Raw genomic sequence first — 25974 nt, 5'->3', positions numbered from 1 at the left:
CAGCATTTTAAAGAAAGAGCTATGATGTCGTAGGCAAAGGTTGGTACCAATTTTATCTCATATCTGCACAGTTTGTTTGTTTTTTTGTTGCAGATTTATTTTTATGCTGAGGACCCAGATATATGTAGATATGGATTCGGGAAGATCTCCAGAGGAAGAATTTGACATTCTCAAATTTTTTTTAGAATTAATCATCATTTGAAGTATTTTTCAAATCACTTGAAAGAGGCTTTAAATTTTTTCAAACCTGGATTTTTTGGTGTCAAAAATTCAAAAGAACTTTTTCGACATAGACAGAAAACAGGACTTATTATAGCACTTAGGCAAAAAAAAAGTATTTTTGGACTATTTTGACAAAAACATGAGTTTTTTTGACAAAAGTAGGACTTTTGACAATTTTGACAGATAACGGAATTTTTTCTGCATTTTTCGCAAAAAAACGTAGATTTTTGGGGTTTTCTTGGCGATTTTATGCAAAAAACCGGTATCTGTTTCAATTTTCAAAAAAAAGTTCAATAGGTATCTACCTACTCTGCCAAAATTTGACAATTTTAGAAAAAAAATAAGACTTTTCAGCGAGTAGCCTTCACATTTCGCCAGATTACGAACCTGCCCGTCATTTATCAACTACCTACTTATAGTGAAATTTCAAATACCCAGGCCACACGTTGGTACACCTTACTTAGGATTTCATGCTTCATGACTTGGTTTACTTCTCCGACTTCAAATACGAACCACCTGAAAGTAATCATAAGCCAATTGAAAACGAATCTTTTTGAATATATGCCGTCCAGTATAATCGGTCTCTCCGTTCCAAACAGAGTAAATACCTAGATACAGGAAATAAATCATTCAAATCGAACGCATCTCGTCGGTAATTTTTCAAACACCCTGTACCGCACACTTATAATACTCTGCAGCGTACAAAAAAGCAAGACGAAAAAAGATTCAAAAGATTCAATAACAAACAAGGACGCGGGTCATTTCACAATAAATAGCGCACCATCGCCTACCCCCTTTTAATCGCTACAGTAGCTTTCAATACGTCCCAATAAAAATTCCAAACCAAGATGAAAAGGGTGCTTGTGACAAGCACTACTAATCTCGGGGACTACGCAGTCCTATCTAGTTCTTACCGTGACTTCGCCATCGTCCCTCGCCGCCCCAATCCGCTGTTTCGTATAAAAACTTGACAATGTTAACTGCCAGCAAATAATGACAACCATAATTCTCCCGAGCTTTTTCTTCTTTTTACTTTGGCAGCCGATCGCGTGTGTATGTGTGCAATAACTTGAAAATGTCCCCGTTGCGAATTGCCTTCTTTTTTTTTCAAAGGAATTGTTACAACCTTTGGAATCTTTAATTAAACCGACTGCATAACGACCAACGAATCGATGTTTATTCACGGTTCGAGTGCCATGACAAGAGTTAATATAACATTATATTGGACGAATGAGGAGTAATTTTATCGTCAACTAATCGCGAAATTTTTACAACTAGAGGAACAAACGGGGTATTAACAAGGTTTCAAGTGGATATACTGTACGTAGTTTAAGTTCATGAATTTATAACTTGGTTTAAACGATCGACTTGTATGGGATACTCTCCCAGTACATTTAGGTATCTATTGCTCCTTTAATTTTTAAGATATGCAACTGTTAGTTCGTCAAATGTTATTTCCACAGCAATACTACTTTCACCTCCTAATTCATTTTCCTCCTAGAAAATACTGGACGTTACTTTCGACCAGATTCACATGTTCTTGAATAAAAGTACCTAAGTACTTAATCGTTCAGCACAGTCTAACCTTTCTTTAGAACAGAATTTAAAATTGAGAAAAACGATTTCAAGCCGGAATTCCTCAAGACAGAAAAATCATTTTCAACTTTGTTAAATCTTCCAAAAGGTAACAAAAAAGATTACAATTTTAAGAACATGAATAAAATTTTGAGAAGGAAAATGAAAGAGAAGTAATTGAAAATGTACAGACTTATTCAAAATCAGCAAAAATTAATTCATAATATAGGTACATATATTTTCAATGAAATAGGTACGTTTAAAATTTGCCAAAAATGAAAAAACATAATAAAGGAAGAAAACTGACGTATCTTTTATATGTATAATGGTCATACCTACTCGCACACAGTTTCATCTACGTACATATCCAATTATCCACTCGCTATGTATTCTAAATGTTTACATCTTGATGATACAAAGTGACAACGAGAGATGATGAAACTCAAACCATTCATCATACCACAATTTGTCCAGTTATTACAATAAAAATACCTGCTTTTGAAACAATAATAACTCACCACCGACGACACATACGTATGCATCACCATAGTGTCATCTCAGAAACATATCTACCGCTTCACCGGGAGTTATTCGCTCTTTGTTTTAGATTCATTGTTGAACGGTAGTCTTTTCATTACAAAACAATAAATGACCATTTATGAAATAAGAACAATAACGCCACATACGTCATAACGTTCTAGGACGAAGTATTAAAAAAAAATGTCAAAAAATATTATTAATTGAGATTCGCGAGCATCGTTCGGTACCGGTTATAATTTTAATTACGGTTCGTTGGGCGGTCTAAAAAAAATTGGTGACAAAGGCTTCTCAAAAATAAAATAAAAAATTAACATTTCTTCATAACAGCTACCTTATTGTTTCCTAACACGAATGATCGAGCTACTGTAACAATAGAGTGGATGAATATTTTGCCTATCTTGCGTTCGAAGGAACTGAGATGAAATTTTCAAATGCGGAACAAAGTGGATATAATTTTTGACTTTTGGTGTACCTCTACCTACATAAGTGTAAATGAGACGGTTTTTCAAAATATGAATTTTTGTTACATGTGAACAAATTTTGATGAATTCTAGATGAATTCAATCCTTCAAGACTATATTTTGATTTGCGTTTTTTTTTTTTTTTTTTTTTTTTTTTTAGCAATTACCTACTCGTATTTTAGATTTTAGTTGTAATTCAGCTTTTTAATTTTAGACTTTTCTATTTGAAATAAAAATAATAACTTGAAACACGAAATAAACAGAGTAAGTAAACGATATATTTGATTCGAATTGAACACTTTTCACAGCAATAAGATGGAATCAATTATTAAAAATTAAAAATAACAAAACTAACGTGTTTCACATTATTCAACAAATTGGTTTTTGAAACAAACCATGATACACACAGAAGCACAGTAGACCTTAATATTAAACTTAAATACTAATTTAATGATAGAACATAATTCTGAACATAAACAAAACTACATACAACACCGCATTAACTTCTCATTACTAAACGAGCGAAGGTAGGTAGGATGGCGATGGCGAGCAGGATGGCGAGTGATTCAGCGCAGCTTTTTGTATTCTATAAAAGAAAAAGGTACACTGTATAGCAACTAAGTTCGCTGTTTAATAATATATTTTTTTGAACTTACACTTTCTGGAGAAAAGCGGATGATAACAAATCCACCACACTATTTGCAAAAGGCAATGTGAATGCTGCTGGGTCAATCAATCCATTTAATCGCTCTTTTGGAAATGCCACGACGTAAGCAGCTTCTTTAACAGAATGCTGCAAATAAAAAGATTAATAATTATGCCATTAGTATAATCTTTGTAAGCTATTCAATTCATAAGTACAACTTACAACGAGCTTTCCTATAACAGTTTCATCATAACTGGTGAACATAAACGATAATTCGAATTGTTGATCACACAGTTTGATGTAGAATCGCGCAATTTGAAACTTATCACCACATTGATCCATAGTACAAATAGAACTTCTCCAGTTTACAGGAATACCAGGTTCCAACTGGGCATTGTTCAGTTCTTCACAGGAGCATGATACTTTGAAATTTTTGTCGATGAAGAATGATAGGCCTGTGATGATTCCACACTCCATTATATCGGATGGATTGTATAGTTTAATGTTTTGAAGTAATAAAGTTGACGTACTGTCTGGAAAATTTGTAATCATTTACCTAGTAATAGAAGTGCTAATCATTGGTATATAACATAATGATACATACTGTATTCAGGAGATACTATTGATGGATTATAATAAAATTGTAAAGCGATCTTGTGAATATCATCATCACAATCACGTTGGTTTAGCATTTCCATTTTTACAAAATTTTAAAATGAGATGACTTCACATTTGCATTCACCTCGGTTTTTATTTGGAAAGACATGATCACTGCTATCTCACATTCAGATACACGCCTTTTGCGTGTTAGGTATTCTATGGTGCATCACCATTGATCCGATCTCTAAACACGGCAAAATTGACTCTTCAATCAGAAGTGTCAACCTCGTTGCGGCGGTTGCGGTGCTCGATTCTTATCCCTACACTACAATACATATAGTTTTTCAAGTTTTTGCAATTTGGTGTGAACTTATGAAGGTAGACTTAGAAATATTGAGCGCTAAAAACTTTTAAAGCTCTTCGGAGGCGGAACGAATGCATTCTACGGAGAAATGAAGTTGAGGAAAATTGTAGAGAATTAAATTTTCAATCGTTATAGTGTCGATCGTTAGTTCTTTTCTAGGCAACCTTCGCTTCTAATAGTTTTGTTCATATTTTATTTAGAATGTTGATAAAGTAATAATTTGTAATCAAGAGCATGTGTTCTCTAATTAAATCAATTATCATAAATTTTAACCATTTTACTATTCGTCCGTTGATTTGTATTTTGTAGTATAGTTCATATGCTGAACGTTTTCATTTTCTATATCCCATTTGTGCGTGTACTAACTGAAACGTAAAAAATACATAAAATATTCATAATTTCTTGAAACCATGTAAACGATAGGTATATTTGATTCGAATTGAACATATCTAATCTCTACGACGATTATTTATGTCGTACTTTTCACAGCAATAAGATGGAATCAATTTAAAAAAATTAAAAATAACAAAACTAACATGTTATAAAACAACCAACAAATTGGTTTCCGAAACAAACTATGATACGATTACAGAGGGTCGTGCTGGATTCACCGACTCCCAGTCCAAACTTGAAATGAATCAGTCAGTCGTTCATCAAATCATCACTTTTCACTTCAGTCAGTTTTCACTCATTCGGTTTCATATTTATATTTTGAACAGGGATGGAAGAGCCCTGAATTCAGGGCTCCAGCTCTTGGCTCTGGCTCAGCTCCCCACAAGTTTTGGCTCTGGCTCGCTCTTGGCTCTTGGCCCTTTTTCTTTACATGTGCTCTTTGGCTCCTTGCTCGCTCCTCAATTCCTTCTGGCTCCACTCTTTGACTCTCAGCTCCCTCTTCCAATTTCTCGGCTCCCACTCCAGCTCCAGCTCTGGCTCTTGGCTCTTTAAATTAGAATATAAAATTCGTGAAAAATGATGAAAAAAATAAAAATATACTGCATTTATTTTCATTTTATTTCTCAATGAGAAAACAAACGTAGAAATTTTTCATTTTCTTCACAAATGTGAGTTAAAAGTTGAATTTTTGATGAAATTTTGCACATTTTTTTACTTTTTTTTCTACTTTTTGGGAGCCAAAGAGCCTGAAAAATTTTGTGGGCTCCCACTCGGCTCTGGCTCTTTCCAGGTTAAAGACTCCTTATGATGATGGCTCTCTTGAGTAAAATAAGGAGCTCTTTTGCAAGAGAGCTCTTGATGTTTTTCTGCACTTTCATTTATTTGGCTCCTGGCTCTGGCTCTAGCTCCTCAAAAAATTCGACTCTTTCAGACTCTGGCTCTGGCTCGCTCCCGGCTCTTCCATCCCTGATTTTGAATGAAAAATTTTCCAAGTTCTGTCATTGTGTCCCATACCAACTTCCTACACCACTGTATAATTAATTCAATTTTAATTTAATTGTTTTTGAAAAGAAAATTATGATCAATTTAAAGAGAAATTTTATTTTTAATTTTGAAAGAAAAACCAATCCAACTTCAAAACTTTGAACGGATTCCCAAAAAATGGAATCAATTTCGAGCTCCAACAAATTCGACTTACGTCTTGGTACAAAACTGAAAATTTTAAAATTTAATCTATAGCTGAATAATCAATAATCTTTCCTACAATCATGAATTACGAGTTTGGAGTTGAAAACTGAAACCCATTTACCATTTCGTTGAATTAGGTAATTGTTGGAACTTCTGGAAATTATTTCCAGGAACAAGAACAACTATTTTATAATCAGAGCTCAAATATTTTTTCCCTAAAAAACCCTAAATAGACGCTGAAATATTCCCTAAAAAATGCCAAAATATGCCCTAAAACGTAAAAATATTTATTCTCCAACGATATGGGTATTGTTTTACAAAGAAAATCAATATGGGACGAAAAAATTATGCCAGTCCCACTAATTTTGCGGGGAAAAAATCCGAGCCCTGTTTAGTGTTTATAACAGTTATAGTTTTTTCAAAATCGACCAATGAAGGAATTTTGAATAGAAATAATGATACAAATTCATTCAATAAAAAGTAAAAACACTAGTAACACCCAATAAAATTGATATTAGTGCTGGTAAAGTATAATTAATTAATCAATCATCATTTATCAATCAACTTATCAAGCGAAAGACGTTGAGAGAGTGAGCGGGATTGAAGAGTCATGAAAAGAATGAGAATCATGAATCGACTCTTTTGGACTGGGAGTCGGTGAATCTAGCACGACCCGATTACAGAAGCAGTTTCGTGTCGCCTACAGTTTCGTCACACAGTGCCAAAAAGTAATTTTCGATGACAAAAAATTCGTATTAAGTAAATAAAATTACATTATCACAGTCAAAACGTTAACTGAGGTACCCAATTTTCTCTTTCTCTTCGGATAAATATTTAGTACGGTCAACCAAGTAGTGTAGTAAAGTAGACCTAGGCATTAAATACTTTTTATCATTATATAAATCATAAAGTTCAAAAAGTGGTGTATTTTTGGTAGCGTCTTTGCCAGCAACAATAATGAAAGAGAAACCACACGCTTTAGCGTCTCTTAAACGCCCACCGATTGTTTTATCGGGTCTGTCGTCGATGATAACGTCGTCTTTCAAATTCGGAATACTTTCTAATAAACTATACAATTCTGGCATGATCATTTCGACTCGTATTTCGTCTCGACTGCCATCCTGAAAAATTCCCAGCACGAATTAGTTTAATACTACGGTAACGTTTACTGGAGATAAAATACTTACTTTAGGAGGTATAACGCAAACAGTATAAGGAGCTATGCAAGGAGACCATCTCAATTCTTTAGGAGTTGATAGTAATTCAACAACGGCAGAAAATATACGCGATATACCTATACCATAGCTACACATATGTAATGGTTTCTTTTTACCATCTTTATCAACGTACATGGATTTCAAACGATCGGAGTATCTCGTACCGAAATAGAATGTATGAGCAACCTAAAGAGAAAATAAAACTGTGAGAATTGTAACAAAATTCTAAGGGAAAATTTTCAAATTACCTCTACTCCATTATTATACCATTCTGGTTTCAAGGTATACGAGCAATTTGGACATAATGTACGATCTTTTAACAGAGAAGCACCGCAGATCGAATGACAGACTCCGCAAGTGTATAATTTATCATCACCACGATCACAACTGTAATAGTATTCGTGCGATATGATACTTTTGGAGTCTTTTTCGCAACTGTCTAGAAAAGAATTATTCGATTAGAAGAGGACAAATTCGCTTCGTATTTTCTCACGATCGAATAACACCTACTGATAAAGTATGGAACGTTTAAGGCTGTGAATATTTTTTGATATGCTGCGGTAACTTTATCGTAGGTTTTTCGAGCATTTTCTTCGTCGATATCGAATGAATACAGATCCTTCATAATGAATTCTTTGCTTCGTAGTAGTCCCAATTTGGGTCGAAATTCATCTCGGAATTTTGGAGTAATTTGATACAGTAGGAGCGGAAAATTACGATATGATAACTGCTCGTGAGATAATAAATCGGCAAATGATTCTTCGTGAGTCTGTGGGAGCAAAATCGTAGTATATTTTTAGACATTAAAAAATCGATAGGTTTTTTAAATACAATTTTAATTACCTACAGGACTGAGAACAAAGTGATTTTTCGTTCGATCTGTTATCACATACAGGTCATCTCTTTCATCAATAAGTGTTTCTGTTTGGAATTATTAAAAGTAAAACACAATAATTAGTCACGTTTTTTACGATTAGAAATAGCAATAGAAGGATCTTGAAATCATACCATCATTTTTCCAAAGTGATTCTTTGATTAGAAGAGGTGACTGCATTTTTTGAGCTCCGATTAGAGACATATTATGGTCTATGAGCTTACTGAGTTTTTGTATAACTCTATAACCCATGGGTAACAAATAAAATAATCCATTTGCGCTTGGTCGAATTAATCCATAGTTATTCAACAGCTGTAGGCAAATAAACGAAACTATATAATAAAATTTAAATCATTCTCATTGAATAACTATCCAGGCACTCGATGAAACTTACTTTATATCCATTGACTTCAGTCTCTTCCTTACTTAATTTACTCAAATTGAAAATGGATTTTTGTTCGTTATTAAAAGGTCGAAATACCTTCGACAAACGATTCATTTTCAATTTTCGAACACTCGAATAATGCACTACAAATTTAAATTGACTAATTGAAAGAACGTTATCAATGAAGACTAAGACAATCGTTATGCTGCATTTTTAGCTTGCTAAAAGCAACAAAGCAACATTTTCGGTGTTCGGTATTGAAGCAAAACAACTTAAAACTAAAACAAATTGCATCAGAGTAAAATTTTGTAAAACAGCCCTGAACTTGCAAAATTTGGGCACAAAAATTGATTGAAATTTTCAAAAGTCTTGAATCACATTTTGAGGTTATCACAAAACTTCTCGCCGAAAATTCAAAACACTTTCCCTCCACTTCCCCTCTTTTATAAAAACGAGACTCCGTGCTTTTTGCATGCCAACAATCCATTTGAAATAACCAAACTTTCGGTAAAATACTGTAAAATATTGTATTTTACGCATGATTTTACGGTACTTTATCATGTTAATTACTCGTTATGACCGGTTATTTCTTGTAAAATTCGTATGATTTTCGTTGACTGTTTATGGTCCATACTTGTAATAAAAAAGTGATAATAAATTTTGATATCGCATGCAATTTTCTGAATTTTTCATTTCATGCTATCGGCAATTATTTTACGAATTAAGAAATATGGTTACTGTTTCTGAATCGTTCACCAAAACCCTTCAACAGTTTATCCGCGACGTTAAACTAGAGTAAGTTGACTTTATAATGTATTTTGCTGTATGTTTCTACCTTGTTCAATCATCACTCAAGTCATAAATTTCTTTCCATAGGAAGGTAAAAGGCAGCTATAAAGTTGCGTATGCTGTAGTTGAACTATTCAGTTCCTTGGTTACTCAAGAAGAATGGACCACAGCGAAGTCAGTTCTAATTAAACCATCTGCCACATGTGAAAACTATGATTTCTAATCAATGAAATTTTTTCAGAGATTTAATCACCTTGATGAAAATTTGCGGCAAGATGCTTGTAGCAGAATTACCATTGCAAATTTCGGCAGAAAATATGGTTCTAAGGTTGCTGAAAATAGTTAGAGATGAATATACTGCTGCTTGCCATCAAGTAAGCATATCCTGTTACCTAATACCTACCTAGTACCTGTTGTTAGTCATTCCGATGCATCACGTTGATTTTTTTCATGTTGACACTTTTTCTTTTAGCAAGAAGAATTAGATGTTCAAGAATCTCTGCATAAAATAGTGACATCTGAAGAAGAAGTGGATGATTTTAGTAAACCTATAAAAGAATTGAAAGAATCCATCTTAGATCACATAAGTGAATTTCAGACTGAATTAGAAACTAGGTAATGTTTCTCATCATAAATTCTCAGATTCTGAATACATCCGATCTTGATTAATTTTAAATAAATTTTAAATGTTTATAGCATTGAAAATATAACGAAAGAAGCTATTAAACATATACATACGAATGAGATCATCCTTACCATAGGGAGATCTGCCATCGTCGAATCTTTTCTCAAAGAAGCAGCTAAATATAGAAAATTTGAAGTTATAGTTTGCGAATGTGCCTCTCACAATTATGTAAGTTGTTGTTTGTTTTTTTTTTTCGTTCTTAAGATGTTTGTTGTCAAATGTCACCTAATATTATACCTATTACCTACTTATTAATTTTTTTTTGTAGGGACGCGATATGGCTTTGAATTTAACCAAGAATAAAATCCAGACTACTTTGATAGCGGATTCATCCATTTTCGGCATAATGTCACGGGTAAATAAAGTCATCATCGGTACTCAAGCTGTCATGGCAAATGGTGGTTTAAGAGCGATTTGTGGCACTCATGCTGTTGCCCTTGCTGCAAAATACTACTCCGTTCCGGTAAATTAGAATATGACGTAATTGGAGTATTTATTTACTTCATAAGTATTTATTTAAAACGTTTTATCGCCAGGTCATTGTATTAGCCGGATTGTATAAACTATCTTCGCAATATTTATGTACTCACGAGGACAAATTCAATCAATTCTTGTCTCCTGAACCAGTTCTGAAGTACTCGGAAGGGGTACTTACCACATTAGTGCATGTTTATAATCCATTATTTGATTACGTTCCTCCAGAATTGGTTACCTTATTTATATCCAATGCGTACGTATTTTTAGTTCATCTACTTTCACGAATATTCAATCGAAATTCATATTTATTCTAATTTTTGGATTGTTCTTACAGCGGAGGTAACGCGCCTTCTTACGTTTATCGATTATTGAGCGAGCTGTACCACGCCGATGATTCCGATTTATACGACTGAACGTCGAAGGACTGGTTTTTTTGTATGTCTATTTACTTACTTACAAATTGAAATTGTTGAGTTCATTTTTTAATGAAAAATTTTGTTAATAAAACACCATAAAAAATTACAAACGTAACTTTTTATTTTTTTTTTTCAAGCAGAAACATATAAAATTTAAACAGAAAATAAAAAAATTATATGTAATTAAAATATTAGAAAAATATTCAGAAAACCATCATTGTTCGTAATAATATAAACGGAATGGATTTTTGCATCGTGTAACATACAAAAGCATAAAGCACATGAGAATATACAAATCACGCAGATTTTTCAATATTTTGATCAGAGAAAAATCGGAAGCAGTGCTAGCGCTGGATGGCGTGTGCTTCCATAATACAATATAGTAATGCTGGGCATTTGAAGTAATCACATCTCATGCGAAGAACCAATAACAAAAAATTTCTGGTAACACTTCCTTTTACAAGTGGCCCTCGCACAGCTGCTACCGCCACCTCACGTCGTAAAAAAAATTTAAAAAACATAGAAAATTCATTTTAACAAAAAATTGAAGAAAGAGGTAATATTTCAAGCTCAAAAGTATATATAATCAGTTAAAATACGAGATTCGATCGATCGTAAAAAAAATTGGTAACAATTAAAACATAATTATCATTTTTGATTCGAAAGTTCAGCAGAAAATGAATAGATCCAATCTCGAAGCAGGGAAACAAATACTACAAGCGACGCTAAATCAACTCGTACTTTTCATACGAACACAAAATAATGGCATGCAAAAAATGGAAAATTAGAATTGATCCGGGTTTGGTGGTAAATCGATAGGATTTAAACGAGGCGCATTCGGTACGATTCGATTAGCTTTCATGTAACCGACTAACTGCCGAGGCACTTCAGCCAAGACTTCTTTAGCAAGGCGCAGTCTAGCTGTACGAGGATCCCCTTGTGAAAGAAATTTGCTAAATGGCACAAACTGAACAATATCTCGTTGTGCTTGCAGACCTCCTGATTGTAAGGGTACTCTATCTGCGTCCAATAGTTCCATAGCACTGAAGTCAGCACCGCCTATACCTACTATGATGATCGAAATAGGTAACGCAGAAGCTGATATAATAGCCTGAAAGTCACATTCAAAAGTTATACAACGAGAAAGATTCTACACAAATATTGAAGCTTAAGATAACGTTTCACGTACTCTCACTGTTTGAGGCATATCAGAGATAACGCCGTCGGTGAGGATTAATAAAATGAAGTAGTTATTTCCATCGTTATAACTTTGAGCAAATTTAATAACATGCTCGATAACCGGCGTAAAGTTGGTGGGACCGTATAACTGAACTTGCCGTATACAAGTACGATAAGCGTCAAGGACTCCTGTAAGAATAGATAAATATTTGACCAAGTTTTACATTAAACAAAACACCCGTTTTACAAAATAATAAAAAATTCTTCGATACAAAATGTCATTCGGTAAATTTAGAAAATACGAATAAACATAGCAAACGTGAGTCACGAATGTTATTATTTAATTTACGCAAAAGGTTACACACCTGCTACTCCGTTACAATATGGATTATTCGGATTCATATTGACGTAAAATTCGTGCGAAATACGCCCATCAGGAGGTAAACGAGCACCGAAACCGAGAACAGGAAATTGTTTATCCGTATCGTAATCTTGTATAATAGATACTACCGAATTGATTGCTTGCTCGTAATTATTCAAAGCATTATGGGTAATATAATGCAATGAATTCGGTGTCGCTGGATCACCATTAGAGCCTGAAAATAGAATTACCCGATAAAATTAGTATTTATTTGTGATCGCTCAAACACTCGTACAAAAAGCAAAAACTACACATATTTCATTCATGCGATAAAAAAAAATTAATAATTGAATTTTACCAAACCTGTGAAATCAATAGCAACGGTGCAGTGTACTTGTAAACCACCTTTTATGTAATCCATAAACGAGTACACCTTATTAATTTCAAAAAATTCCACCAAAATGTCGCCTGAATTCTTGTAATTATGTTTTTTCTAGATTACACAAAAATGTCTACGATTATATGACGCTTAGCTAATCTAAGGCTAACGTGCTGGTAGCAGCTACAATGAGCATAATGAATTCAAACTACCATATTTTGTGATTAAGTATTAATCCTCTAAATCGTTACAAATCGCTTTACCTTTTTTTCCGGATGAATCAAACTGAACTTAGCACCGCTTTGACTAAGTTCATTGAGCGTAGCTTGAAATTCGCCGATACGACTATGACTACCGCTCGAATTCCAGTCCCAACACATAAACTTCAAAGTTCGATCGTAATCTGCGTTACATAACGTTTTCAGCGGTAAGTAGAATCGTTTCCAGAGTGGATTCAATGTGCTTTTAATGACCTAGAAAAGTTTAAACGTTTTTCCTCATAATATGAACTTATTATTCATCAGTTAAGTTCAATAAATTCACACTTGCCTCTGTTTTATGAACGAGAATAAATTCACCGCTCTCGGTGGTTTTATAAATTTCAATGAACGGGTCAGATTTCCCGAACCAATCTTTCTTATCCAGGTTATGACCTCTGAATTGCAACGTAACCTCGTCATTATTACTGGATAATTCTTCAGCGCTGATTAAAATGTAACTTTGAATAGGTTCTACTCGTCCATAATCGGTTTTTCGTTGCAATTGTAACTTTGCCTAAACACAAGCAGCGAAAAACGATACATTAAGAAAATAAATCTTACGATTGGTCTAAATTTTTGTCAATTTATACCTTTCCACTGGATACTATTTGTCCTAAATTGCACACGGTGAATCCTAAGAAATCATGATTGCTTAAATTGGTGCTTGTGCCGTCAATATCGTAGATCTCGAATTTCAAAGGTTGCTGTTCTTCGAATTTAAACTGAATGACTACTTTAGATACGAAATTCGGGTCGTGATTATCCTTTATAACTTCAGTCCGGTGATATTCTTTCCATTCTTGGGTACCAAATGGTTGTACGTAAGTGACGCACATAGGATCCGATTTGGAGAGGATGTCGCTCCCGAGTAAACTTCTGTGAATGGTGTAATAAATAATTAGTGATAAACGTGATATTATTAGTATGGGTGTATTTTTTAAAAAAATATGTACTTGCCTAGCTGAGATCGATAATTCCACCTCCGAAACAACAGAGGCAGAACTGCCTGGTACAAACGCTCCTGACATTATCTAGTTTTCAAGTGCGATGGAAACTAACTGTAGAATGTATTAGTACATGATTTTTAGTAAAACAACACAATTAAATATGACTAATGTTGAAGAGACGCTCGGAACAAATTGATATCAAACCAATTGAAAGTCTTGATTTGAGATAACACGTAATTATAACACAATATTATCAGAGATTACACGAGCTCGACTCGAATTGAGAAGGAGAACAATTTTGCTCGCACTTGCGCCTTCTCTGACGTCAAATTCATTAATGAATACGAACTGCGTCACACTCGCCTGACGTCATTGACGTATGCATCATATGGAATTCGGATTCGGCATTCTCGATATTGCATATTGTTGAGTCTACAATATTTTCTTCTAAACTAGCCTAGAATAGATTACTCATTAATTTTCATTTCATTTCTCACTCGTTCCTCGTTCGCCTTAGAAATTTTTTTGAACAAGGAATTTTAATTCAAGAAAATCTCCGTTCAGTTTTTGAATTTCAGTGTACGTATAGGTAAGTATTTCACTGATATATCATAATTTTATTGAAGTGTTTATAATGTTCATAAATCGTAAGTCTGGTAATTCCTCTTCACTTCCTCTGCTTTTATCTTCTTGTAAATTCATGGGGATTTCAGATGACATCAAAATTATAATTAACTAAACTTTATGTGTTAGTTACTCATAATCAGTAAGGTTCTTTCCGTCAACCGTCCTAATTTTCAGACACCTGTAGATAGCCTTAACTCAGACGTAATTTTTGAGAAATTTGGTACATGAAAATGAAAATCGATACAATGTAAAGAATGGAGAAAATGTGTTTACTTTTCCTCTTGTTCTTCTTTCGATCAGTTTTAAAGAATGTGGTCTTCGAAATCAGGGTAGTGGTCCGAAAGTTAGAAGAGTTGACGAAAGGTACCTACTTGCTTTTTTCGTTTCAACTTGGGTTACGTGATGATTTAGCTTCACCAATATTAAATACATACCTAGTTACCTACCTACATAGGTACTTACGTAGTACTTTACTTACGTATACTTATTTCAAAAATTGTCTTGTTCTTTCTCCCAGCAACTTGCAAAAATTGCAAACAGGTGTTTATTTTGACTAATTTGAATTTTTTAAATCATTTAATCATAGGTACTTCGTACTTCTTAATTAATGTTCAGCTATGCTATATTCATTTACATAGGTAACTGATCATTTAAGAAATCAGGATGATTTTCATTTTATATATACCAATAACTTTTTGAGAAGAAAACACTGAAGTTGTTTTCAATTCAACAAAGTAAGTAATTAGGTATACCCTAAGGGTGTAGTTTGTTGAAGTAGAAAGAAAAGAATCAATCATGAAATATAATACGATATAATGTGTGGTGCTCTGGATAGTATTATGTAATTATACTTGAATACTCGAGTGTCAAGATAGGTACACAAATATCAAATACCTGGTACAAAAAAATATGAATATGTAGCATATTTACACTTTTTTTAAATTACTGCACAACGCTTGATTTTTATCACAAAATTGAAATATAAATAAGCTAGGCACCTAATTCAATTTTTTCCTGTGTAATAAGCACCTCGTCTTTCCCACGAAAAAAAAAAAGGTTCATTTGTAGTTGGTGGAAATTGTACCATTGGCCCCACATGCTTAGAACTACGAAAAAAGACTCTTGTCTCATTTTTTGGGCTTTTAAAAGAGCAATAGCCTAATGCTGCGTCTGTATTTCGAAGCAACTTGGTAAATATTTTGTTCTTCAAACTTAGCCATTGCGTCTCTCACTCACACTCGGACTTAAAATCAGATTCTATGTGACAAAAACTTAAAAAAAAAAAAATTTTGATATAAAATTTCAACAAATTATTTTTTGGTAAGGTAGTCATTTGCCAAAGTTTCGTCCGTTTTCAAAAAAAAAAAAAAAAATCAAAAAAAAGTCCGATCTCAATACTTATTTTATGGAATTTCCAAATTCCAGTGGGTATTAACTAACTACCATTTGAATATAATCAAATCTATGAGAATAGAAAGAGATCGAAGGAGGGATTATAACTTATATTGAGCAGACGAAGACGATTAACAGAGTAAGTATACCTATTAGAATTCAGTTTGCACCTTGAATGGAAATATGTGATAGATATTCTTGACACGAAGGGAGCCTTCGATCGGGCCTAGGCCTAGCGCCTCTCATCTAGTCAGCTTGAGGAGACTAGCACGATTTTTTTTTATCACATTAACTAGTTACCAACTCATTTTAGATTTAAAATGAAAAGATAATGAAATATAAAAAACCACGTTTCAGCCTTCAAAATCGATAAGTATCTACATAATCATACCTAGTGAATAAAAAGGATCTCCCCCCCCCCCAAAAAAACCTGCATGCGTATTGCTTACCTATATCGAAAATGTTTGCTATTGGGCACTGAATGCAAGTTTTTTTTGAGTTTTCAGGCCATTTTTAGTATTTTGATAACTGAATGATGGTTTCTATTCTCTTTAAATTGAAATATGATTTTAAAGATAATCAAGAATGTTGAAAATGAGCACTTTTTGAAACTTTGATGCGGCGGACTCCAGCCTCCATATAGTGGTTAGAGCCTAGAGGTCAATTTAATTTTCCAATTTTCACGATGATTGGACTTCGAATTTTTTAGGATCACAGTTTGCTTTTGCTGAATGCTTAATGATTTACAAAACTACGAGTAAGTACAAAGTGTTACGTGCGTGGGCCTAAAAGGAGCACCCTTCTTCCCCTCCCTCCACCCTCACTAAGCTCATCAGTTCATTAATTACTCGCTATAGTCGCTACTTGGTGTTTGTTTTTTATTGCTTTCTTTTCGATTTAACGAATCTTCAATTACGGCATCGATGTTGTTGGTTATTTCTTTTTCTGGCGGATTTATACGAGCGTAAAATATTTCTTGTCCAATGTTTCGTAATCTGTCTGGTAAGAGTCTGAAATGAGTCAACGAAGAAAGTTTGTTAAAAATGGTTTAGAAATGCCTATTTTATTTACATACGTAGGTAATCAATCTAGAATTATGAAAAAATCCCCCCGAAAAAAATTAATATGAAATGAGGAGATAAAAATGCAGTGGAAAAATCTGGGTACCTAAACACTTCTAAAATACCAAATTCATGAAATGACTGCAAAATACATATGAGTGTTGGAATTTATCTTAAAAATATGATGAAATTCATTATCATTAGATATGAAAAATTTCACCTGGTGAGTATGGATATATGATACATATGTGATGGTATGGCAACAATTCTTTTATTTCTTGTGATAGCATCGATGATGGCTTCGGTTGCTTCATTCACACTGATTTCTGGAATTCTGAAACGAAAATTTGAAAGAAAAACAAATCAACGTTTTGTCTCTGAAATCATTCAACCTAGTCTTAATTGAACCCTCAAGAGGCTTAATATCTCACAAAACAGGATAAGTACGAGAAAATAATTTCGAGAAAATTTTCATTTCCGATGTTATTCCCTTTGATATATCTACCTACCTACATCTCGTCTATCGACTGATGATTCAATTCAATTAATTTTATGATAAACCTAGTTTAAACAAATTTAATGCTGTAGAATTTAACCAGCAGCCTTATGGCATGCGATGCAAGTACAAGTATTTTACCTCAGATCCCAAGTTTCGGGGTAAGCTTCATTAGTAGCGATAAAATATGGACAGATGCAAGATGTTTGAATCTTATTATTGGGCACGGTTTTTAATTCATCGTACAATGATTCCATAAAACCTGAAAAAGATTGTAGATTCATCAGGTAAAACTTCAACATATTATGAACCTGCTCCTATATGAAGAGAAAAAAACCATGAACTTGACTTACCTACGACACCATGTTTTGTGGCTGAATATGCTGCGCCATTCGGTACTCCGTTAAGCCCTGCTAAAGAAGCAATAGCAACAATGTGACCCGAATTACGCTCGATCATTTTTGGCAGGAATACTCCTATCATCTGTCAACCCATATAATAAGATTATGATTTATTAATTGTTTATTCAATACCTATATCAAATGTTGAGAGAGAAAATGGTGTCCATGAAATAGGTATTTGAAGATAACTTAAGTAGGTACAAGTTGTTGAAATTTTGGCACCCAAAAATTTTTTAAAGTCAATTACAAATTTCTGAATTTTAAAGGCTTATTTTTCCAAATTGGTAAATGTTTCGAGCCATAGTGAAACCTTCAGCGAATTTTTAAAAATATCGTCATAAAAACAGCTCAAATCAAATCAAAAATGTGCCGAAGAAACCGCTCATTTTCTTGCTACTTATCTAAGCACCTGATGCAGGTATACTTCGATTCGAAAACAGGCACTTACCAAAAAATGACTTTTCAGATTCACATCCAACATTACATCCAAATACTTCGTATCCAGTTTAGATCGAACTATATTAGCTCCAGACACAAGACCGGCGTTGTTAATGATGATATCCACTTCGCCAAGGTCATTGCTAACGTTTTTTGAAAGATTTTTAATATCATCGACTAATGCAACATTACATTTGTACGCTATAGCTTTAACCGACGGGTATTTTTTCTTAATTAATCGAACAGTATCCGCATTGTTGGTTTCGTCTAAATCAACGCAGGCAACGTTGCAGTTCAATTCTGCAAATTTTAAAGCCAAATTTCGACCAAGGCCACGACCACTTCCAGTTATCTGAAACAAATATTTTGTTATCTTGTTAGCAGGGTGTGAGAATAGAATATAAAACTAAAAACTAGAGTTGATTTGACCTAATATAGGTACCTATTGTATAATACTATAGGCAGAAATTCAGAACCTCAGCTGAATATGTTGCATACCTTGATAATTTAAGGAGCATGCAAATGCATTCTGAAGGAAAAAAGAATGGGAGGAGGGTATGCAATTATTTCCCTAAAAAATTGAATACCGTACCATACCCCATAAAATTATCAAAAAAGTAAAATTTCTCCAACTACCCATACTCAATATATTTAGACCATATTATTTATCTACATTACATAATAAAGCTAACTAGGTACCTACTTAACAAATTTCAAACTAAGTATAAAAAAATATTATTAGGTACCTATTCTATTAATATAGGTACCCGAGACCAACAATAAATTAAGTGAACCCATGTGAAATGAAGTACCTAGCTACCTACCTACGCAATGAATATATTATTCGTGACCTTCAAATTATACCTACCCACCTATCTTTGCAAATACATACGTAAAAAAAAGTTATTCCGAAAATACCACAAAACATTACCTAACTAGAATTTATAACAATTAGAAACAACAAAAGTTACTAATTTAATTTCAAGACTGAAGTGGATAACATCTATTTTTCACGATAGGATGATGAATTTATAAGGGAAAAGTGTCAGAAAAAACGTCAAATAAGCAAAGTTCAAAAAAAATACATAACTACTGAATAATCATGTATTAACAAAAAATGTTGATGAGAAATACAAACAAGTATCCGCGACTATTAAAAACCGGATTTTCTTATAGAATTTGTGCTACACATTACAGAAAATTTCGGCATTAAGTTCATATTAAAAAAATAAAATGTTGATTTCCTTACAGCTATATCTGTAAGGAAACATTATTTACAAATGTTATAAAATCAATCGCTCGATTTAATATGGAGGGGATAAGAGAGAAGACCAAAAAGAATAAGACGAAGAAGAATTTTCAATAAAAACACGATTACCTGTAACTTTATACGAGACATGTATTTATTAAAATCTTAATAAACACTCGTAATACAATATACTAGATAAGTATAAGTCAAAATTCCAGAAAAAAAAAAAAAAAAACATATTTTATAAGAGAGACAGCTTTTTTCCCTTCAGTATTTCCAAAATTGATTTTCAAGCAAGATGAATTTTAATTATAAATTTTTCAAGGAAACTGGTAAGATTGTTTAGGATAAAAATTCTTGATCCTTGCTGCTCCTTTTCAAACCGAATCTTTATCGGTGAAGTTTGAAGTGTCAAATATTGAATCATTTTCTGGTAATATTCGTACTTTTATTCTACCTATACTACATAAGTACCTCTTTACTGCACAACTTTTCCACAGTTTTATGTGTTTTTTGATAATAAATGAGACTTAGGTATTTTCAGTTATATGGTGGAAAATTTTTAATCCTGATACGCGATTTCTCCTTCACATAAGTGTTTCAGATTTTGCAAATCAATGTGTTTTGCGAATCGTATAATATTTGTTTGTCTTTCAACTCGAGAACTATAATTGGATACTTTTCCGATAAAAACCTTAAACTACCAATTTAAAACAGCATAAGATGTGGAATATGGATTATAATACATTACCTAATAAATGCAAGTTGTAAACGGACATATATTTTGTATTTCAGTATGATCCATAGAACTCTGAGTGAAATGAACCCTCGTATACGTTAATTTATATTTTAATTAATTTAAAGTTTTTTTTTTTCCTAATAAACATATGTAGATGGTTTTTTAATAATTATAATGACTAGGTAAAAATTCGCCAAAAATTTAGATTTTACAGCAATTTTATTATTTTTTGCATTAAATTTTGATTTGAAATACCTAGGCGAGGCTCAAAAAATTTATAAGTACCAAAAACTTGAAATTTAATTTCATGAGGTACTTATACCTTCATTTTTTTGTCTGTTTGAGTGATTTAACTAACCTTAGATACTTAGTAAATTAATGAGTCGATGAAATAACACGTTCAATTCTTTCCTCTTTCAGTTTTTCCAGTATTGATATAGAATAGGTACTTATGTACTTATTCAAAATTTATCAAAAAAAAAAAAAGTAAAATATACAGAGGAGGGTTTTTAGAAAAAGTTGCTACAAAAAAGAGATGTTTTCTAAAAAAAATAATACAGGTAGGTAAATTTTTTCAAAGAAGTAGATGCGTATTTTTTTTACTTTTTTTTACAATTTAATATTGCTATTGACAATAGTACCAAGCCTAATTTCAAAATCTGAACTCCATTTTTTGGTTTTCGGAAAAATTTTTAAAAATACGAAACTCGACGGTTTAAGTAGGTACATAAAATTTTCTAAAAAAAAAATCAAAACTCAATCAAGTTGAAGTGGAAAGCTGAAATTTAGTTTTAAATACCATATTATCAATCCTTCGAATCTATTGGTGAAAATTTCGATCCATTCAGTGGAGCCTCAAGTGGATTTTTGGATTAGCCCTAATCTTTTTTTTATCTCTTTTGATCGATTTTTGGCACAAATTTTTATCCATATAAAACGGTTCAAATCAAACACAAAATTTTATCCGGCGATTGTTTTCGAAAAAATAAACACTTTTTTATGGAAATCTTCCTAAAATTGTAAAACCAAAATATTCCTTGGAAATATTACACGTTAGCTAGGAATAGTCACCATTTGATTTAAAAGCGAAAAACAATTGCATAATTTTGTGAAGTTATAATATGGAAGGGAGCGTCTGAATAGAAAAAACTCGAAATTTGGAATCAATATTCCCAGAAACATGAAAAAAACATTTGTTATTTTTGACTTAGGTAATGAAAACAGACAGGTGGAAAAAGGTTAGAGAGGATCTTTATTATATGTACCTAATCAAAAAATCAAATTGATATTTGAATTCAGCACCTTAAACAAAATTATCTACGCCAACCGAAGTAACGAAACATTTTACGTAATATCTAGTTCTTTATGTCTTGTTTTAATTTTGCCGAAAACTGTTAATTCCTGGTTCCCTCCTTCCTCCTCAATCGAAAATTGAAGGACTTGAAATGAGAGTTGAACGTCATGAATTTGCGTTAATCATAAAAATACGCATGATTCTCTTTTACATATGTTTAAACAGGACCTTGAGGACTTGAACTTTTACTCCCATTAAAAAATAAAAAATTTGTGCTTTCTAAGAAAAAGTTGATAAGTAAAACTTTAAAAATTGTAAACACTTCGAAATCTAACGAGATTTTGAATTTTATATTATGTACGAATGTATTTGATACTTAATTGCATTTTTCTAAAATTATCTTATCACTATCAGTCACACGAAATGAGAGAAACTCCAATCAAAGAACCTCCTGGAGTAAAAATTAAGGTGGTTTTCTAAATTGCCAATACCTACCGAGTGATATGAGCCATTAGAAAAAGTCTTGATCAGATTCAAAGAGCCCAAAAATAAATATTCACGTGAATTGAGATTTTTTATTTTATTTTATTTATTTATTTTTTCAATTAAAATTTTATCAAGATGATGGAATCAGCCAAACAAGAACATGGCTTAATAAAATGATTTTGTTAAATTCAATATTTTTCTTCTCACGTTCGTACTCCCCCTCTCCCCCTCCCCTCTTTCAGAACAAATAGACTTCTAGTAGGTACCATTGAAGAACATGTCGCAGAAAATTACATATGTTGTCACCTCTTTCATTTTACTCTAAACCGACGAGCCCCTCCCCCCCGTCCCATCCAAAAAAATAAACATTTCTACATCACTGGTCATCTGGTACCTAATACGATTTTGGTAGCACGAAACAGTAAAATAGAACATAATGCTTATGCAGACATGCGGACACATATAATTAGGCAATTTCATAACTTAACTTTACCTATTGTACATAAATAGGGTAATTAAGTACCTACTCACCAGCACGACACTATTTCGAATGGATTTCGGTTTGGTTAAGAAATTCGATATCACATCCCAAACGATCAACGGAACGAATATAACAAAATAGTACACCGTTTGTATGAGTAACTTCAAAGGCTCTTTTACTCCCACTCGAGGAACAGGAATTGAATAATTGGGCTCCTTCTCATCGGCATTTGGGGCTGCGGACTTGTTCTGATTTACATTCGCCATCTACTGCGCCGTGTTTGGCTATTTTTAGAAAATGAGAAAAAAAAAATTATCAAAATCACTCGCGTTATCGATGGATGGCGTTCGCTCAAGTACAGAGAGAGAGGTCTCCAGGGATTCGTATGTATGACGAGGCGCGTGGGCAAGTTATTCACTCGAATCACGTATATGTAATGTAGGTACTCGTATGTACGTATGTAGCTAGCTTACCAATGCTTATTTAAGTGACATAGGTAAATAACTAAATACCTACATTTAGGTGACAAGGTGTATAGGTAGACGTAAACGTATACTCGGCCACTGACCAGCGAAACGCGACAAACTAATATAAATTCGATGTAGGCACTCGAAACGACACAATGCAAGGTTTCTTCTGCAAGGGGGGAAAATTACAACGAGTAGGGATACGAAAAATAAAATCTAAAAATACTAAATCGATTTGTTATTAAATGCACTTTTTAATTACTATCTAACATGGCTAAGCAAATGCTCAATTTGTCAACATCGGAGCAATATCTAAGTTACACGAGAACATATAACTACCACGTGCGATGAGAATCTCACCAAGTGTTGAAGTATTTCAAAGTACCTACATCTAAACGAAAATTCAACTCGAAAGAATAGATTTGATCAAAAACATGCCAAAAAAAAATTGCGAGTAAACCAGCTAAACCGTTGCGGTCTGAAATTGTTTACCGCTCTATACTTATATCTACTTATACTTAAACTTCTATAAAACAAGATTAAAGAGCTGACATTGAAGTTTGAGCATGTTAAACAATCATAATCACCGCGCTTACGAATTACCTACGTCATTAATATATATCATTAAATCGCGTGCAATAGGTGGTAGAAAAGGAGAGGGGCAGGCAAGATGCTCATCTAGGAAATGGTAAGCATCTAATTAAATACATATTTATCTTCCATATAGGTCTACATACAATGTATTCAGATTGTAGTGTACTTAACGAAAAAAGTGAACGCTGTTAGTTTGCAAATGTTTTTATCAGTCAGACTCCTATAATGATAAGAATGAAGAGACGATTGAAATACGAGAAACCTAGTTTTGTTTTTGACTAAATTCATTGAGCTGCAAGAAGTTTACTTATACCTACTACTCCGATTACCTATGTTGATTCTAGAAAATTTTGAGATCAGTACTTAGTGCAGAAAAAGATGAAGTTACGTATCCCTGAAGAAGAACAGGAGTTTGTGGGAGTTCATTTTCATAATCATAAGTCATGCTTAAATTTAGGAGTAATGTGCAGCAAAGTCAAAGACCTGTAGTATGTAACTTGAATTTCTTAGGCTGTCTGTCAGGAAAATGTCATATCTCAGGTTGTTTAGGTTGTTTTCCGCCGATTGCCTTGAAACAGGTAAGAAGATGCCTATAGAGGTATTAGAGGGTAATGGCCCAGGATTTTTTCAATTTTTTTTGACCACAAAAATGGCCGTGAAATCCACTGTAGACAACAGCGTTCCAAATTCGAAAAAAGACAACATTTTTTGGAGGGAGGGTGGGGGGGTCCCTTGTTTTTTTTACTCAGAATTTTTCAAGTGAAAACCATTTTAAAAGAAACTATTTTTTTTTTGTCACATACAAAGTGGCCACATGAGTGAATACGAGAAGGTTCATATTCGAGGAACTGCGCATGCTCTAAAAAATTTACAACCAAAATTTTAGGTAAGTACAAATTCGTAGTTTATTTTTGAATTTTTTGTGAATTTTCAAAAATTGAAAACCGTCCTATTATCGCTCAGTATGAACTTTTCCATGAAATATGTACCTATTTGTTTCCAAACGAAACGATGGGGATAATTTCTTTAAATTTCAACCCCGAGTTGCGATCGGAAAATGATCGATTTTGAGCCATCTTAAAGCCTCTATTCTGGCCAATTCACAAAAAAAAATCCCTTTTGAAGTAATACGCTTGGAAAATAATTAGAATTCAGTTCGAAAATTATAGGTGCTAAAGTTCATTTTTGGCCCCTGACATCAATTTCGGCTCAAAGTGATTGTGTTGAAACATAGAGAAATTAATATAAGTTACATTCAACCCTATGACGTCATTTTTGGTGTTCTGAATCGACGCCTGTTTAAAAAAAACACACACCCACATACATACATACTTATATTAACCAACGTTTTCGAAATTTTGGGAATTTCCCTGTGGTTTTTAGCTTGTAATAAAGCCACTGTGGAACCGGAACAAAAACCAGAATGGAATAATATTTTGCGAACAACTGGGACGAAATGATTTTTATTATCAAAGTCGAACTATAGGGAAATTCGTTTTGCTTATTACACCATCTAGAAATTTTAAGCAATTTGTAAAAACAAAAAAAAATCTTTAAATAAAAATACGGCGAGTCTGACGAGAAGATGGCAAAACTTCAGGTAATCAGATCAGATTCTTCTAGGAAAAGAAAAAAATGTTACAAATGTTACAGAGGTGTTGCCTAACTTTGAAATTCAAGGCTCGAATTACGTTTTTTGAAATGGTTAAATGAAAAATGAAAATACTTTATCACCACGACTACCACGTGGGTGTGAGTGACAAGTAGATACTTTTAAAAAATGAGCAAAATCTCTTGATATGACTTTTTGCCTCACTTAGGCTACATATTCAACGAACCATTACAAAGATCCTTGAGAAAAGTGGTCAAATAAATGGAAAGTAGGCATCTACGTCGAAATAAGAACACAATTTTTTTTTGAAATTTTTTCATCATCTTTGAGCACTGGTAGATAACTTTTCAAACTTAATTCTATCAATGGGCAAAACATGAAAATGATATTTGTTCACTTTCGGTCATTTTTTAACTTGCTAGTATTTTTTTCTTAAAATATGTTCTTGCTTCGTAATTTATTCAATTTGCATGTTTTGACAAAGACTCATATAAGAAATGATGTACGTATCAATTTTTTTTTGCAGACCAACTCCTCCTCTTTAATAAAACCAAGGGTTAAGTGCTAAAGTTCATTTTTGTTTTTTATGGGAAATTTTTGAATATTTTTTCAAAAACATGACTTGACTTTTTTTTAAATATTTAATTCTTTAAACAAAATGAACCATTGAAGTGAATAT

The 25974-nt window shown here is 33.0% G+C and overlaps 5 protein-coding genes across 7 annotated transcripts; 1 reads left to right on the top strand and 4 right to left on the bottom strand.

Moving 5' to 3' along the window:
- Positions 1-3054: 3054 nt before the first annotated feature.
- LOC135836219 (uncharacterized) lies at positions 3055-4280 on the bottom strand. Its single transcript, XM_065350901.1, has 4 exons — positions 4049-4280; positions 3667-3977; positions 3455-3591; positions 3055-3384 (listed from the first exon to the last, which is right to left on the bottom strand). The coding sequence occupies exons 1-4, from the start codon at positions 4140-4142 to the stop codon at positions 3312-3314; spliced, it is 615 nt and encodes a 204-aa protein (XP_065206973.1). The 5' UTR covers positions 4143-4280; the 3' UTR covers positions 3055-3311.
- Positions 4281-4806: 526 nt separating this feature from the next.
- ProRS-m (prolyl-tRNA synthetase 2-like protein, mitochondrial) lies at positions 4807-8869 on the bottom strand. The gene is made up of 7 exons (XM_065350896.1): positions 8475-8869; positions 8215-8392; positions 8054-8127; positions 7717-7975; positions 7455-7645; positions 7177-7392; positions 4807-7110 (listed from the first exon to the last, which is right to left on the bottom strand). Exons 1-7 carry the CDS (start codon positions 8577-8579, stop codon positions 6781-6783), a joined length of 1353 nt encoding a protein of 450 aa, XP_065206968.1. The 5' UTR covers positions 8580-8869; the 3' UTR covers positions 4807-6780.
- Positions 8870-9092: 223 nt separating this feature from the next.
- On the top strand, positions 9093-10947 carry eIF2Bbeta (eukaryotic translation initiation factor 2B subunit beta). Its single transcript, XM_065350897.1, has 8 exons — positions 9093-9260; positions 9342-9428; positions 9496-9628; positions 9727-9869; positions 9951-10107; positions 10208-10402; positions 10476-10669; positions 10751-10947. The coding sequence occupies exons 1-8, from the start codon at positions 9136-9138 to the stop codon at positions 10827-10829; spliced, it is 1113 nt and encodes a 370-aa protein (XP_065206969.1). The 5' UTR covers positions 9093-9135; the 3' UTR covers positions 10830-10947.
- On the bottom strand, positions 10931-14280 carry LOC135836215 (copine-8-like). The gene is made up of 8 exons (XM_065350895.1): positions 13969-14280; positions 13602-13887; positions 13301-13525; positions 13015-13224; positions 12736-12865; positions 12377-12607; positions 12022-12200; positions 10931-11943 (listed from the first exon to the last, which is right to left on the bottom strand). Exons 1-8 carry the CDS (start codon positions 14037-14039, stop codon positions 11617-11619), a joined length of 1659 nt encoding a protein of 552 aa, XP_065206967.1. The 5' UTR covers positions 14040-14280; the 3' UTR covers positions 10931-11616.
- A 1098-nt stretch (positions 14281-15378) lies between these two features.
- LOC135836218 (short-chain dehydrogenase/reductase family 16C member 6-like) lies at positions 15379-23625 on the bottom strand. Of its 3 annotated transcripts, XM_065350900.1 has the most exons (8): positions 23479-23625; positions 23139-23258; positions 22673-22906; positions 18384-18725; positions 17888-18017; positions 17676-17796; positions 17259-17372; positions 15379-16987 (listed from the first exon to the last, which is right to left on the bottom strand). In XM_065350900.1, the coding sequence occupies exons 3-8, from the start codon at positions 22886-22888 to the stop codon at positions 16822-16824; spliced, it is 1089 nt and encodes a 362-aa protein (XP_065206972.1). In that variant the 5' UTR covers positions 22889-22906; positions 23139-23258; positions 23479-23625; the 3' UTR covers positions 15379-16821. The 3 variants fall into 3 exon arrangements, with proteins under 3 accessions (XP_065206972.1, XP_065206970.1, XP_065206971.1); XM_065350898.1 differs by having other exon boundaries at positions 23139-23624; XM_065350899.1 differs by having other exon boundaries at positions 22673-23624.
- Positions 23626-25974: the final 2349 nt, after the last annotated feature.

This window comes from Planococcus citri, chromosome 2 (assembly GCF_950023065.1).
Source record: "Planococcus citri chromosome 2, ihPlaCitr1.1, whole genome shotgun sequence".
Lineage (NCBI taxonomy): Eukaryota > Metazoa > Arthropoda > Insecta > Hemiptera > Pseudococcidae > Planococcus > Planococcus citri.
The sequence above is the reverse complement of the archived record's forward strand: the minus strand, read 5'-3'. Positions and strand labels throughout refer to the sequence as shown.